The following is a 14,988-nucleotide window of genomic DNA, read 5'->3' on the forward strand; positions in this document are numbered from 1 at the left end:
CAGGAAAACCAAACAAATGAGCTGGCGTGAGTTCATGTCGAGCACGGGCGACTCATCCAGACTAAAGTGTTTCACCTGCACGGAGCCTTTTAATTAAGCACAACCGCACATGCGCACTGCTGCACACGGAAGTAAATACAAAAGAAAATCAATTATCCAAATGCACGGATATAGTGGCGTGGGGGGAATATAAATATAGTTTTAGGGTGGAAATTTAAGAGACCATAATAACCACTTTACTTTTTGTGTGTGTGTGTGTGATATTTTTGACCATTTTCGTTTGTACATGGAATATTGTCAGTATTTGATAGACGATATCAAAAATGATCTTTCCATACAACATTACGTACAACATATACATATAAATAGCAAAATCAGGTAAACGGGTATACATATACAGAGTACATAGATAAATAATGAAAACAGAACACAATTTCTACGTATATTGATGATGAGCCAAGTCATTTACTCAAGTAACTGATTGGTTTTAAATATCAAATGATTTAAAAGGCAGATCAAAAGAGCACGTTTGATGTCGCCTCTGTAAAAGAACTGCAAAAACCAAGAGCAATTGAAATCAGTAGGTAAGGGGCCTATGTTGTTGTCTGCATCCCTTTCAAGATCGATTGTGCAATTTAATTCATTGATGAGAGAGCAAATGAAGTGCTCATTAATAACTCTTTGATGCTGCTGTCAATTGTAATGACGTTCTGCTTTTTTTTCCTGGTAACTCCCTCGTACATGTGCAGACAGAAGCTATTGACTTCTCACTTTTTCTTAAAAACCCGCTAAAATAAAATATACATTTTGAAAATGCCTTTATATGACCCACTGCAATTCTACACTTGCAAATACAAACACAATAACAAACTTGCTAAACTAATTATTCTTTAGCAATTACAGAATTATTTTACAAAGCAAAAATATAAATGCATGAGTATACAATGTGCGTACAATTTAATTTTTGCGACCATGAATCATAACATTGAAATATATTATGAGTCAATGTGCCATTGTTTTTGGTTTTGCTATTGATTAGTTGTTTTGTTTTTAAACAAAAACGATTGATAATTACATTTTACATTTAAAAATGTTTTGGGGGTTTCATTCTGTAATATTGCCTAACATAAATGTTTCACGATTGATCAGTTGATTTTTATAAACAACAATATTTACATTTACATTTTTTAAAAACTTTGATACGAATATTCTTTGTATTCATTCTGTGATATTGCCTGTAATAAAGATTGCACGATTGATTGGTTGATTTTGAAAAAATAATGATTCATATTGAGTGATTGCTTTTTAAACAATGTCATTTTCTTTGTTTTCCATTCTGTGATATTGCCAACAATAAATGTTTAGCTATTGATTAGTTCATTTTTATACAATTATTCTAAAGAAATAAAACATCATAGGGGGACAAAAATTGCCCCCCCCCCTCCAAAAAAAAAAAAATCTGATCATGTATTATCTGATAATGACGTAATATTGGCCAATCGTATTTTGGCCCGAATTTGCCTATGTGTGATTAACTCCTGCAGTTGCCTGCTCATTAATCACACGGAACTCTAATCTCCTTAACTCGAATTATTGTGCGAGTTTCTTATCAAAGCATCGCTAATATACAAAACAACAATCATGCCGCCTTTGACTCGATTTCGCACCTCGGCCACTACAAAGACCTCCAAGTGGTTTCGGTGCATCATGTCGCATCAAAAGTCTTATTATATCTGGAAGGAGAGAATATTTGAGCGCCGTCGTGGATCAAACACTCGGATTGTGTGTCACGACCACCTCAAAGGACATCAGCCATCAGGCGTGCTTTTATATAACCTCATCCCAGATGCATCATTTGGAAACTCCTGCCTTCAGTGACACCACTTGGATCGTGGAATTATGACGAGACCTGTCGTGTTTCTCCTCCTGGTGGACTCGTGCCTGGCCGCGATGCCGCCCGGCTTGACAAGCAGCTCCGGACTCACCGCGCACAGGCGCAAGGCCGGGGGACTGCCTCTCTTCATGGTGCAGCTCTACCGGACCATGCTGACCGAGAACCGCGCCGGAAACAAGAGCTGGATGGAGGACAATCCCGGAGTGCAGGACTCGGATTATGTGACCAGCCTTGTCGCTAAAAGTGAGTGGTCTATTTAAAAATGGTTATATTTTCAACCGACTCTGGTCTGATCAAAAAGTGCACGTTGTCAATTTTCACACTTTTCATGAACATTTGAAATTATTCTAAATTCTAATGCATACTCGAATTGATTAAGTCATTCTAGCACGTTAACAAACGATTGGCATTGTGTTATAAAATTCAATTTTGTTATGGCTCTTTGGATTTTGGAGCATTCTGTCCATCTATCAAGCAGCAAACCTATTCAGGCTGAAAGCAATTGCTTTTATTTGTTTAATAGTTTCAGCACACAATTCAAAATTTGTGGTCCAGCCCACAGGTGTGAGCTTTTTAAATGACGCAGAGGGCCAGTTTTAAATGATGCAGAGGGCCACTTGTCTCCATCCTTCATTTACTCAAAAGAGGACAAACTATTGATGTAGTACTTACCTAAAAAGAAGAAATTAAAAGACATTTTTGCACCTATAAGGGCAACCAATGTGGCTGTCATGAAAATAAGTTTGACACCCCTGTCCTAGTGTTAAGTCAAATTGTTTGTTAACTGTTGTTAGTTATGATTTCAACTTGTATGTCTTCCAGACTGTGAGCAGAGAGGTGACAGGTGGGCCATCACCTTCGACATGTCCTCCATGTCCGCTGGCGACCACATACAACAGGCAGAGCTTCGCATCCGCCTCCCGGCCTTTAGCGAGTCCCCCGGAGCCTCGGTGGACGTATACCACTCGTGTTCTGACGACAGCTGCTCCGGGGTCAAGGTTTTCCTGGGTAGCCTGAGGGCTCATCACAGCTCTATGAGATCCTCCTCCTCCTCCTGGAAGGTGTTCTCCATAACCCGGTTGCTGCACCGCTGGCAGCAGCAGGAACCGTCCAAGCATCAGCCGGAGGACGCTGAGCGGGATCTGGAGGGAATCCAGCACTTTACAACGAACCGGGTCATGATGGTTGTCTTCGCTAGGCAGAACCTCGACGGCCAGCGGATGCCCACTCTCATCCACACGGCCGTGCACTCCAAGTACGTGAGCCTGGACAGGGAGGCTGGCTCCAAGACGAAGCGCCACAGGACCAAAAGGTTCTCCCAGAAGCACCAGCGTGAAACGAGGCCCATGGCGACGCTTGCAGGCAGCGAGAAAAAGGAGGGTCCTCTGTGCAGGAAGGTGGACATGTGGGTGGACTTTAAGAAGCTGGGTTGGAGCCAGTGGATGGTCTACCCAAAACGCTATAACGCCTTCCGCTGCGATGGAGCCTGTCCCACACCTGTAGATGAGAGCTTCAAGCCTACTAACCACGCCTACATGCAGGTAAGACTCCCTTTTTCTGCTACACTCATCCATTTTCTATAGTCTCTTGTCCTCATTGGGGTTGGGTAAGCTGGAGCCTATCCCAGTTGACTTTAGGCAAGAGGTAGAATACACCCTGGACACTTACAGCTTTTTCTGCAACAATAGATCAGTTCACACTGTTATACACAGTAATTTTAAATTGGTGCAGTAGTAAAGTTTAGCTTTTTTTTTCAACTCAGGCAGCTGGTAAAGGTGAAGCCTTTTCTCACACAATAACACTTTGAAACTGTAATCAACACTAATCCATGCCTTTCATCACATCTCAATGCACTTTACTTTGGAGTCAGCCAGCCCCTCCCACAAACATCTCCAGTTGGATCAAAATGCTGCTGCTTATCTCTTAACTGCAACACATCAGAGGGAGTACATAACTCATATTCTGGCCTCCCTCCACTGGCAGACTGTGCACTTTAGACTAGAGTTCATTTTAAGATTTTAAGAAATGGTCTGGCCTCGCTTTACCTCTCTGAGCTGCTCCATCCCAACACTCCTGCGAATTATCTTTATTTACCGGGGTGTTATTAAAAGAAATGTCACTATTTGAGTTGTCAATAGTTTCTTTGCATATCTAGAAAAGCGCGAGATAAAAATACATTATGATGATTATTATTATTATTAGTTGTAGACATAGTAGTTGGGATGTGGGTGTCACCACTGTTCTAAAGATTGCTTCTCTTTTTCCCTGTGCAGAGCCTGCTCAGGCTTCACCACGCGCACAAGGTGCCATGTTTGTCCTGCACGCCTACCCGCCTGGCGCCACTCTCCATGCTCTACTATGAGAACGGGAAGATGGTCATGAGGTACCACCTGGACATGGTGGTGGAGGAGTGCAGCTGCCACTGACCAAAGTCAAGAACGCGTCGGCGGCATTTGTACAGAATCACAGACTCTCTAAATGATATCGGTACTCTGTATTGTAGATTTAGGTGGATTACATTGTGCCAGTGCCAAATGACACTAAACAAACAGCACAGCAATGTCACTGACTGAAGCACTAAAGTTGTTTTTAATGCATGAAATCTACATTTCGTCTTTTAAATGCTACTGTAATTGATGTGTTAATGCTTTAACTTTATAGAGATGTTTGGGTCACATTGAGCCATTTGTATGTTTACACTCTACAGTAGAATAAATTATTTCTTATTTCCAATAAAGTGTGTATACGTCATTGATAGTTCAGTTCTAGCAACATTAATTAAAATGCTAATCAACAGTGCAGAGGTAAACATCACGTTGATGAGAGTACAGAAGTCAATATAATTCAAGCCTTTTAAGGCAATATTTGCATATTTAATTCAGAAAAGACAAGCATTATGTATTTTCTCCACCATTTGAAACAGTTTCCAGGTGTCTTAACATGTCTAACAGGTAGTGCTTTTGTCAAAATACCCCAAAGATCTATAATTACGTCACATCATATTACTTGTCTTGCTGAAACCAACCCATTTTGACTACTGAGCCAGTGGAGAGTCTGGATTTTGTTACCGTGACAACCTGCGGTGAAGCCTTTGTTGACGATAGCGATGCGCCCAGGCCCCGAGGTAACCAAGCAGTCCTAAACCCTGATGTTCCCTCCACCATGCTTCACAATTAGAATGAGGTTTTGGTGGTGGTGTGCTGTGCTTTTTTGTTCTCCCTAAATAGCATTGTGAATTCCTTCCAAACAACTCAATTTACATCCAGGCATACAATAGTTTGACAGTAGTCTTGTGGAATGTCCAGGCGCTCTTTTGAAAATTTTTAGGCTGTAGGAATGTAGCAAAACAGCAGTGGCTTCCTCTGTGGTGTCCTCAAGGACATCCGTTCTTGTTTTATGTTTGGCTTGTTATATATTTGTCAAAAAAGGTGTTCTGATATGCCAAAGATTTCGGAAAGTCTTTAGCCGAAATTCTAGGATCATTCTGCACTGTGCCCATGCAGTCGTGTTTACATGACCGCTACTCTTGGGGAAAGCAACAATCCTTAACTTTCTCCATTTATAGACAATCTGTCTTATCATGGACTGATAAACAAGGCTTTTAGGGATTCTTTTGTGATCGTAAGTTAAAAATTCTTAGTTGCAAGCACTCTGAGTGTACTTTTGTGCCCAGCATGGGTCACATCATGCAATGGTTGAGAATTGAAAACTTGAAACTGGTGTGTGTTTTTTTTTTTTTACATGGCAGGGTAGCTTTAATCAACACCTTCAATCTCATCACATTGATTGACTCTAGGGTGGCTGATGACTGACGCCGATTAGCTCTATGCTATTCTCATTAGATTCACAGAGCCTATCCCAGCTAACTTTGGGTGAGCCGCAAGAAACATATAGGTAAATAATTATTCACAACTCACATTCATGAATATGGACAATTTAGAGTTTTCAACTATGAGGCAGACATGCTAACTACTAAATCACTATGTTGCCCCCCCCCAAAAAAAACACATAATTGTTCATGCGGTATTAGTTTGTCTGTAGTTTAGATGAAGACCAGTTGACATTTAATAACAAATTTATGTAGAAATCCAAGTAATTCCAAAGGGTTCAAGTACTTTTTCTTGCAACTGGATAAACTTCATCCAGTGTATACTGCTGTATAATAAACAAAAAAAATACACTATTAATTTTATCATGCAAAAAAAAATAAATAATAATAAAACATTTAAAAAAAAGCAAAGGTAGTGAAGTAACAGTATAATATGTATATGGGTCATTTTCATATTATTTGATTAATAACGGAAAAGACATATTCCACAGAATTTCATTTTGAAAAATCTATTTTACTGATATGAGTATTTGAATTCTAGGCACTGAAAAGGCAATTGTTTCTAAGAAACAAATTTTTCACAAGTAATATTCCATCCATCCATCCATTTTCTGAGCCGCTTCTCCTCACTCGGGCCACTATCCCAGCTGTCATCGGGCAGGAGGCGGGGTACAGCCTGAACTGGTTGTCAGCCAATCGGCGGGCACATACAAACAAACAACCATTCGCACTCACAGTCACACCTATGGGCAATTTGGAGTCTCCAATTTAAGCATGTTTTTGGGATGTGGGAGGAAACCGAAGTGCCCGGAGAAAACCCACGCAGGCACGGGGAGAACATGCAAACTCCACACAGTCGGGGCCGGGGATTGAACCCGGGTCCTCAGAACTGTGAGGCTGACGCTCTAACCAGTCGGTCACCGTGCCACCACAAGTAATATTTTTCACTGTTAATTCCAAACCGTTATGTGTCCCAAATGAAATTTCACAATTTCTGAAGATGCTAATTATATTTTTGTATATACAGGATTTCCCCCCTATTGCTTAATGTGCCTTTTCCAAGATAAGTCACAAAAATGCATCTTAGTGTCTAAATTTAAGAGTTCCTTCTATGAACTTCAACATGCAGCGTTTGAAGGGAAACACATTTTAAACACAATTTAAATCGTTGTCATTGTTTATTTTCCCATGCAAGTTTAAGAAATCTTGTTGTTCAGATTACATTTGCATAGGACTGCCATGAAACAAGTGTATTTATTTCTTGATTGTCTATACTACGTTACTCTTATGGCGTAAATTATTGAATCATCAATGACTTCAAGCGTGGCCGTTTTGGCATGAAATACATTTATTTACACACAAAAACCAAGGCAGCATTAAAAAAAATAATAATAAAAAATAAAAAAAATAAAAAATAAAAATTATATTTTCTTTTTACAAGTGTATTTCCCATTATTAATCAAATTATATGAACATGACCCATAACAATCACAACCCACAACACACCATAAAGTAATATTCCCCCTGAAAATTATAAATCCTGTTGAATTACAAAAAAATATTACATTAAGATAAAACCGATTTTACCAACAACCAAAATGCCACAACGTATCCAATCAACGAATGCAACTATTTGAGTCACATGAATAATTCCAGTAAAATACAATTTCCCCCTAAGGAACCCAATTTTATAATCCACAGCATAATTATTTTAATTGAACTTTAAATATCTACCCTAACAACACAACTACCGTGAAGATGCTGGGAATTGTTCTAATCCTCTTCAAATGTCCATGTCAAACTGGGCATCTTCTCCTATGGGGGGAAAAAAGAGTGGCTTAAAAAACAAACAACAACAAAAAAAAAAACATAATTACAGACTTCACATGTACGCAAGTGTTGTATACTGGTCCATCTCAGTAAATTAGAATCAAACAGTGAAACAATGTTTACCTGCACCCTCTGTGTGTTGGCTGCGCTTAGGGTGACCGCCCTCACTCGCTCCCGGCTGGTTGGACTCTGTGGACGATTCCCGTTTGAGTGGCCTGGTGACTCCCGGGATGTCAGGGAGCTTCGGAGGCGTGCGAGCCAGAGGAGAGGTGCGACACTGAAGTAAGAACTTCCTGTCATAGATGATTCGAGTTCCTGCAGACCCAAGAGGGAAAGAGGTACTAAATACTAGTACTATTTAGTCTACTGTGACCCCTTAGTGATTGGTTTCATTTTGCCTTAATTACAACCCCAAGGTTGAACCCACTCTGCTTCCGCTGGGTAATGTCCAATTTTAATTTCAAAACAATTCATCGTCAGATTTGCACGTTTTCATCTTAGTTAAGAAGCGGGCATCATTAAGCTATTAGCTACGTATTTGCATTTGCATCTGCTTGGTCGAATGCATTTGTGTGTTTAATTGATATGTAATTAACTGTTATGCTCATACAGGACTCATCACTGGCAATCTTCTGTGAGGATTTCTCCAAAAAAGCCAAAGAAAAAAACACATGCCCATTAAGTACATCCTAAAATGCTCACTGAGCTGAAGTATTGTTGATATTATTCTAAAGAAAGGTTTTCATCTTGTTATTTTTTTATTGATTTTTTTTTTTTTTTTTTAAGACTCACGTATACATCACTTACAGCTAACTGGTGTGTCCACTTCGTATGAAGATGACTTGAGAATGTGTCGCCATGGCCGCACGTGTATTTACAGGTATATACAGTATATATGTGTGCTAATTATCATAATATGTATGTAATGATTGTGTCTGGAAGAGTATATGTATCGAGGTTGTATGTGTTTCACTTAATGTCCATGACAAATTTCCCCGAAGGGACAATAAAACGTATCCTGATCCTGGCTCGGAGTCCTTGGGGCTTGTTGACTTTTTTAGTCTTTTTAATTTAAAGTTTATTGTTCTCTGCTACATGCTATTTACAATAGCAACTGCTTGGTAAAATACATTTGATTTGTGTATTCAATTGACATTTATTTAACTGCTTTGTTCATACAGGACTAATCATTGGCACCCTTCTGTGGAGGCATCAAAAAAACAAAAGCGAAAAAGCAAAACACACAATTGCACAAGATTACAAGATGCTATCTGGCAGGATCCAAAAGTTTTCATTTGATGACTCCTCGGTACAAAGTGACATTCACCGATGAGGTTCGTCTTGAGAGTCTACATGCCTATACTTGAATGACCTATTTTCTGGCACACTGACACACATAGACTGGGCCAGGTGTGTGTGTTTGTGTTTTATCAGTGTGAACGTGTCCCACCTGCCACATTTACACAACACAGTATCCGTCACCACCGACATATGGACAAGGCGTCAACTTTCTCACTGCCACAAAGGGAAAATATTCTTTATATTTCACTTGTTCTACCACAATGCAAATTTAGGAGGCGTACAGCCACTCAACACGCAACATGTATTTTTTAATTGATACCTAAAAAAGTGAGCATTGTTATCTTTTTGAAGAAAGATTTTGTGTTTCAGGTCTTGTATTGGATATCTTTATGTATATTGTGCACGTGGTCATAATATTTTCTCTCTGCTCGAGCACAAGTTGAACAGACTGCAAAGGAGTGAATAACAAAACGCTGTTGATCATTAACATGGGGACATGGCAGGACCGTGAATGAAGCCTATAGATCAGTGTCCTACGGCAGGAACGTGGGGGCCATTTTGGAAGTCCCCGACACACAGCGTTAAGAACATTTGTGATTGTTTACAACCATTTCCCAGAGGTTTTCTCTGCTTTAAGAATCCCATGGCGAACTGGATCAAACGCTTTCTTTTGTTTTTAGATTATTATTATTTTTTTTTATTCGATTAGCTTTCAGTCAATAAATCATTTCAGAAATCCAACCGAGCATAAAGCCAACCGAAAATATTATATGACTTTGTAGGGGTGGGACAAACTATTCACATTGCGAACCAGTAAATATTCACATATTTTTTTGGGTGAATCTATGCCCCGTTACTCATGGGAAATCTATTAGTTGTTTTTGTACATGTGCCGAAGCAATACAAGTATTGCTTTGCTGCCACCTTGTGGCATCTTGGTGCCAAACGACTGGGATCGTGTAGCATCTACAGGCAATTATAAGGCTTTTTAGGGGGTATGTGTTATCCGTCGTGACACAGTATCCATAAGCCAACATCAGATATGAAATTACACATTTTAACACTTTCAAGTCTCTAAAAGACTATTGTGACAAACATCTCATGAAAACGGAGTAATAACCCTTTTTTAATTTAAAGCAATTGTTATTGTTTTAATCTTAATAGATGGTTTTGAAAACACATCACAATGCCTGCTCTATCATGATGCCTTTGATTACTCCCCACCTGCTTTCTTTTGCAACAGGCTATTTCATCTTCTTACTGCGCATGTGCAGCCTTGATTCAGAAGGGTAACAATTACCAAAACAAACTCGTTGGCGTGCTGTGAGGAAAATGAAGCAGCGGAGGGGAGAAGAGGAGAAGGCGAGAAGAAACAGTTTTGCTCAAAACTGCCAAATGTTTCAGTGTGCGTAACTGACAACAGCAAGAGCCAGACGCTCTTGCGAGTAGCAGTAGCACTGTTGTCAGTGTCAGTCGAGGATGACGCAATAAAAAGTGGCGCGTGACACGAGTGACGGTTTTCATTGCGAAGATGTGAGTGTGAAAGCAGCCAAAATGGTAAATTATATTCAAATGTTGATTTATGTTCTTATCAATTACAGTAAAAATGTTTAGATGGTTCATTGTTAGATAATTAATAGTTTATCTAGATCAGGAAATAGGCATTTTCTTTAGTTTTATTTTTTATTTTTTTTTAAATGGATAATAAACATTAAGATTTAAAATATTTGCAGTACACATATCTGGAGGACCGCATAAGTGGTGTTGTTTTTTAATTTTTTTGACCTTGGGCCCCCAAACGTTAAACAGGAGTAGTATTACAAGTCTAATTCGACATCACCCCTCTACCCATATTATGTTGCACTTTTCAGAAAAATAAATCACTTAAGACCCAGTTTAACCCACGGTCGAGTTACCTCCAGGCGTGGTGCTGAACACGGTCCCTCCGGGGGTCGTGGAGTATTCGTGGGGCATGTGGACAGCCTCCAGGACGGCGACCCGCCTCACGGGCGGTATATCGCGGCTCCCGCTCGTCTGACCTGCCGCTGACATCTCTCAACTTGGAGGTGGCTGCGTTGTCGGTAAAGTAACGAAAATATCCGAAGTTGCTTGAAATGAGGGCTCCTCTTGCCTCCACGTGCTACCACCGAATCCAAAACAACCCAGAAAACCCTCCTTCGCGAGCACGTGAAGCGGCGGGCTGTGATTGGCTGAAAGCAGGGGGGCGTCAGAGATTGCGGAAGTTTTTTGTTGTTGTTGTTTTTTGTCTCAGTGTGGAAGCAGAACGACGACTCAAACTATGAGAGATCAAATTTGAAACCTTTAACAGAAATACACTGATAAAGCTGTTAACTACTGTACGATTGTACGGAATAGTATGTCTTCTCACGGTTTACATTTTTCCTTATGGCGGCCTCGATTAAGTTTTTCATATTTAGTGTAATTGTGATTTTACTACTGGGTTAGACTAGGACGGCTCCTGTTGTCGGAGACAAGAACAACAACCACCAAACAATGTATTATACAAATACATATGCATCTCATTAAATTAAAGGTGGTTTTGCAGTTCTATTGAAAAAGAAAAGCTACACAGTTATGTTCTTCAAAATAATAATGCTGATTATAGCTTAACGGCTAACGAAAACCAACATTTGCCATATCAATAAATTAAGACAAAAATGATTTTTAATATAGAAATTAATTATGAATTAACCTAGTCTTTTGTGTTTAATACATTTGTGCATTGAAGAAAGACTGTCACTTCATGAACTGAAATACAGAAATAAACTTTTCTAGAATATTGATATTTGTACCTGTACATAAAAAAATATGTACATTGGGAAACATTTAGGACTCATGAAAAAATTTATGTCACATCTTTGTTTATTAAGTCTTGTAAATGGTTTCAGCTGGTGTACAGGGTAAGATGATCTATACATATTTTTTTAGTCAGAATGGTTCTGATTAAAAGGCTTGTATACATTTTTTTCTCTGGACCAATAGAAAAAGAAAAAAAGTGGTCAAAGCTACAAAGCCTCTACATCCCCCATCAAGTGGGCATCGGCTAACGAGATAATGCTAAAAGAACATCCAGAACAACTCTATGAGGGTGCATAGCATTCTAATGAAATATACTTTGTCATATATTTTTTTGTACACATTTTCATAAAAACATCATTTTTTTGTGCATGGGTGCAGTTGCATTCCTTAGGATAGAGTAATATGATATTGCGTTTACATTGTCATGTATCCATTCTAAAGGAGTATAGGTGAGATCTATTCTTCTCGACAGTTAAAATGTTACAATACTCTTTAAAATACACCATTGGGCATTACGCTACCTTTTCCACGGGCATGCCTGCTTGGAAACTCTTTTGTGTATTCTCACACACAAAAAGCATCACATTTCACCTATAACCCTGACCCCCAAAAAAAAAAAAGAACTTTAAAAATTGACAAAATAGTCATTCGCCCAAAACCAATTAACATTCTCACACAATCATCTCACAGAATAGAACCCAGCACAAAATAAAAACACTTAATAGTTTCTGAAATAACTAAAAACCTGAGTGGCGTGTTACCAGTGGAAAATGTGATATGTGGCAAATATAGTGCATGCACTGGCCATGTAAAAATGTGTGATGTGCAAAATAATATGCTCATTTGTTCAATCAGTCTCACTTGTTCAGGCTACAGTAGCACTTACAGTACTTATGGGACACATAGTTTGTGTCATGTTCAGTGCATGTGTGCTACAGTGATATGACAACATCAGGTTGCTGCATAAAAAAAAAAGTATTCTGAGAGGCAAATAAGTTTACAAAGACATGTTTAGGGCAGGGATGGAGAACGCATGACCCTTCAACCACAAGCTGCCCGCCGGAGCATTTGATACGCCCCACCGTGCAATTCTAAAAACAAATTAAAGCAGCAATGAATGGGCCCCTTGCCATGCTCATCAAACTTTGACACCATGCTCCAACAACAACAAAAAAAGCTTCCCCATGTAGTATCACCCATCTGTTTAGGATACCTGCTTCCAATTGTTGCTCATTTGGACAAATGCCCTTGAGTTGGTCATACAGTTTGAGCTCTGGAAATCACCCCCCCCCCCCCCCCCCCCCGCCCCCAAAAAAAGGCTGTCTTCCAGTTCAATTTCATGGATTGGTCCTTCAGATAGACATTTCCACCAAATTTCATGTCAATCGATTACACCGGGGAGCACAATTTTTATTTATCTTTTTAAATTTCCAAGCCCCTATTTCATGTAATCAAAATCAAATGACTGACCTCCTGTTCAATTTTGGGCATGGGTTCTATTGACTTTTTTTATACATCTTGTTATGATAGACAAGTCCACCAAATTTCGTGTTGCTCTGTGAAATTGGTGACAGGGTCTAATTTTTACACAGAATTAGTCCCCCAAATGGATGCTTAAAACACACATATATATAATATATATATTATATACTGCAACATAACACTGCTTGATATCCTATAAATGCTGTAAAACACAGACACAAATCTCTTTCAGGCTTCTGCAGTCCCACATTGATATCATACTGGTCTGATCCTACGTCAGCGTTTCCTCGCTGATTCACTCACATCAAGGTCGATGTAGGACATGGGATCCCGTGTTATCCAGGAGGTGAATAAGAAAAAAGAAAAAGCCAATGTGTATGTCTACAGAACTTCCTAGGGACGCTCGTCACGCGTGTTTTGGATTTTATTGCTGTGGCAAGTTCACACGATCTGACACCCTGACCAGTCCGTAATCATCTTGACTGGGTGTGCTTTAGTTTGTGACGACACGTGACGAGTCGGGGGTCGGTGAAAGTGACGACAATCACAGTGCTGTCTGCACAATCACGTAGTAGCACAATATTGTACTGGACTTATTAATTTTTTTTTACACTGCAAATCACTACATCCTGCAGTTAACTTGATCGTTTGAAACATTGGATGAAAAGAAGTGCGGATGAGTATTCTGCATATCAAGTGAGGCTACTGGTTTTGGGTAGATGATGTCGGCTACCAGGACAAAGGAAGACGGTAGAAAAAGGGGTAGCAGAGTGGACAGAATTATGCTCTGCGTTATGAAGGGGGATCCCTTCCAAAGAAAAATGTCCCAGCTCTTAAGAAACTAAGTTTAGCATTTTTAGTGTTTTTTAAAACAACAACAACAAGGGGAGTCCAATTCAGCACACAAGGACAGGACATTCAAAACCAGTGCTGACATCACAGGGCCTTTCCGCCAATCAGGGGCCAGAGCTTAGCGCCCAGTCAGAAGCATTGAAAGGCATGCGGCAGAGAAGACACACACACATACACACAGCGACACACGTCCACGTAGCAGAGAGTGCATATTTACGACAAGCGCGCACACAACAAAAAGGGTCCACTGAAAGAAGCATTGGCAGGCTCAGCAGAGGCCGTTCTTTTGGGTGTGGGGGGATTACTCCATTTTTGGGGAGCTGCAGTGTTACTGGAGTCAACCTGTTGGCATTTGAGTCTTTAAAAGGGCACTGGACCCAAGCGTGCCCTCTAGCTTGCGCTCTCTTCAGTTCGTAGATAATGACAGTTCAAAAGGTCGAAGTCATGCACCAGCAGTCATCATGCAGTTACAGTTCACAGGAAGCACTTTTTGTCGTCTTAGTTCAGTGACATATGCTGTTCTTTTTTTTTGGGATTGTTTTGTAGAAAAAATGGTCATGCTTTAGTTTTAGTGATACTTTACAAATGTTATAAAACTACAAGTTGAGGTCTTCAACACTTTTTTCCCCCCTCAGGAGTTGTGTCACATGTGGAGGGTAATTCCATGTTTGTCATTTTGGTGGTATCTGTCCCGTCGCTCACTTTCCTTTGTGTTCTGGATGTGGTCTTGTGGAGGAAGCTTTGGCAGTGGCTCTCTTGTCCTAGAAGACACACAATGATACAGAATTAAGATTTCGTTCCACACAAAATACAGTGGTACCTTGACTTACGAGTGACTCAGTTTATGAGCTTTTCGAGTTTGGAGCTGCTTGAGTGAAGTGGGGGAGGGGGGGGGGGGGGGAGGGAAGAAAGAAAAGCTACTGTCGCCCATGCACTTTCACCCGTTTACTGAATGGGACAAATAGTCAAACGCACAAAT

The 14,988-nt window shown here is 39.9% G+C and overlaps 3 protein-coding genes across 12 annotated transcripts in view; 1 reads left to right on the forward strand and 2 right to left on the reverse strand.

Moving 5' to 3' along the window:
• The first annotated feature begins 1,950 nt into the window (after positions 1-1,950).
• On the forward strand, positions 1,951-4,320 carry LOC133414125 (nodal homolog 2-A-like). Its single transcript, XM_061699271.1, has 3 exons — positions 1,951-2,137; positions 2,717-3,435; positions 4,168-4,320. The coding sequence occupies exons 1-3, from the start codon at positions 1,951-1,953 to the stop codon at positions 4,318-4,320; spliced, it is 1,059 nt and encodes a 352-aa protein (XP_061555255.1).
• Positions 4,321-5,979: 1,659 nt separating this feature from the next.
• Positions 5,980-11,020, reverse strand: LOC133413876 (eukaryotic translation initiation factor 4E-binding protein 1-like). Its single transcript, XM_061698783.1, has 3 exons — positions 10,772-11,020; positions 7,677-7,868; positions 5,980-7,538 (listed from the first exon to the last, which is right to left on the reverse strand). The coding sequence occupies exons 1-3, from the start codon at positions 10,905-10,907 to the stop codon at positions 7,507-7,509; spliced, it is 360 nt and encodes a 119-aa protein (XP_061554767.1). The 5' UTR covers positions 10,908-11,020; the 3' UTR covers positions 5,980-7,506.
• Positions 11,021-11,731: 711 nt separating this feature from the next.
• The window catches only part of ank1b (ankyrin 1, erythrocytic b), a 65,339-nt gene continuing 62,082 nt past the window's right edge, over positions 11,732-14,988 (reverse strand). For all 10 annotated transcript variants that reach the window (XM_061697558.1, XM_061697554.1, XM_061697561.1 and 7 more), the window contains one exon: positions 11,732-14,770. In XM_061697558.1, coding sequence (XP_061553542.1) covers positions 14,708-14,770 — 63 coding nt within the window. In that variant the 3' untranslated portion in view covers positions 11,732-14,707. The remainder of the gene's footprint in view (positions 14,771-14,988) is intronic.

The sequence above is a fragment of the Phycodurus eques genome, chromosome 15 (assembly GCF_024500275.1).
Source record: "Phycodurus eques isolate BA_2022a chromosome 15, UOR_Pequ_1.1, whole genome shotgun sequence".
Classification (NCBI taxonomy): Eukaryota; Metazoa; Chordata; class Actinopteri; order Syngnathiformes; family Syngnathidae; genus Phycodurus; species Phycodurus eques.

Excerpts from the sequence above, each read along its gene's own strand:
- LOC133414125 (XM_061699271.1), top strand. The coding sequence starts at position 1,951 with ATGCCGCCCGGCTTGACAAGCAGCTCCGGACTCACCGCGCACAGGCGC. Across the intron at positions 2,138-2,716 it reads GACCAGCCTTGTCGCTAAAA|ACTGTGAGCAGAGAGGTGAC; the intron begins GTGAGTGGTCTA and ends TATGTCTTCCAG. Across the intron at positions 3,436-4,167 it reads CTAACCACGCCTACATGCAG|AGCCTGCTCAGGCTTCACCA; the intron begins GTAAGACTCCCT and ends TTCCCTGTGCAG.
- LOC133413876 (XM_061698783.1), bottom strand. The coding sequence starts at position 10,907 with ATGTCAGCGGCAGGTCAGACGAGCGGGAGCCGCGATATACCGCCCGTG. Across the intron at positions 7,869-10,771 it reads GTTCAGCACCACGCCTGGAG|GAACTCGAATCATCTATGAC; the intron begins GTAACTCGACCG and ends TTGGGTCTGCAG. Across the intron at positions 7,539-7,676 it reads CCAACACACAGAGGGTGCAG|GAGAAGATGCCCAGTTTGAC; the intron begins GTAAACATTGTT and ends TTCCCCCCATAG.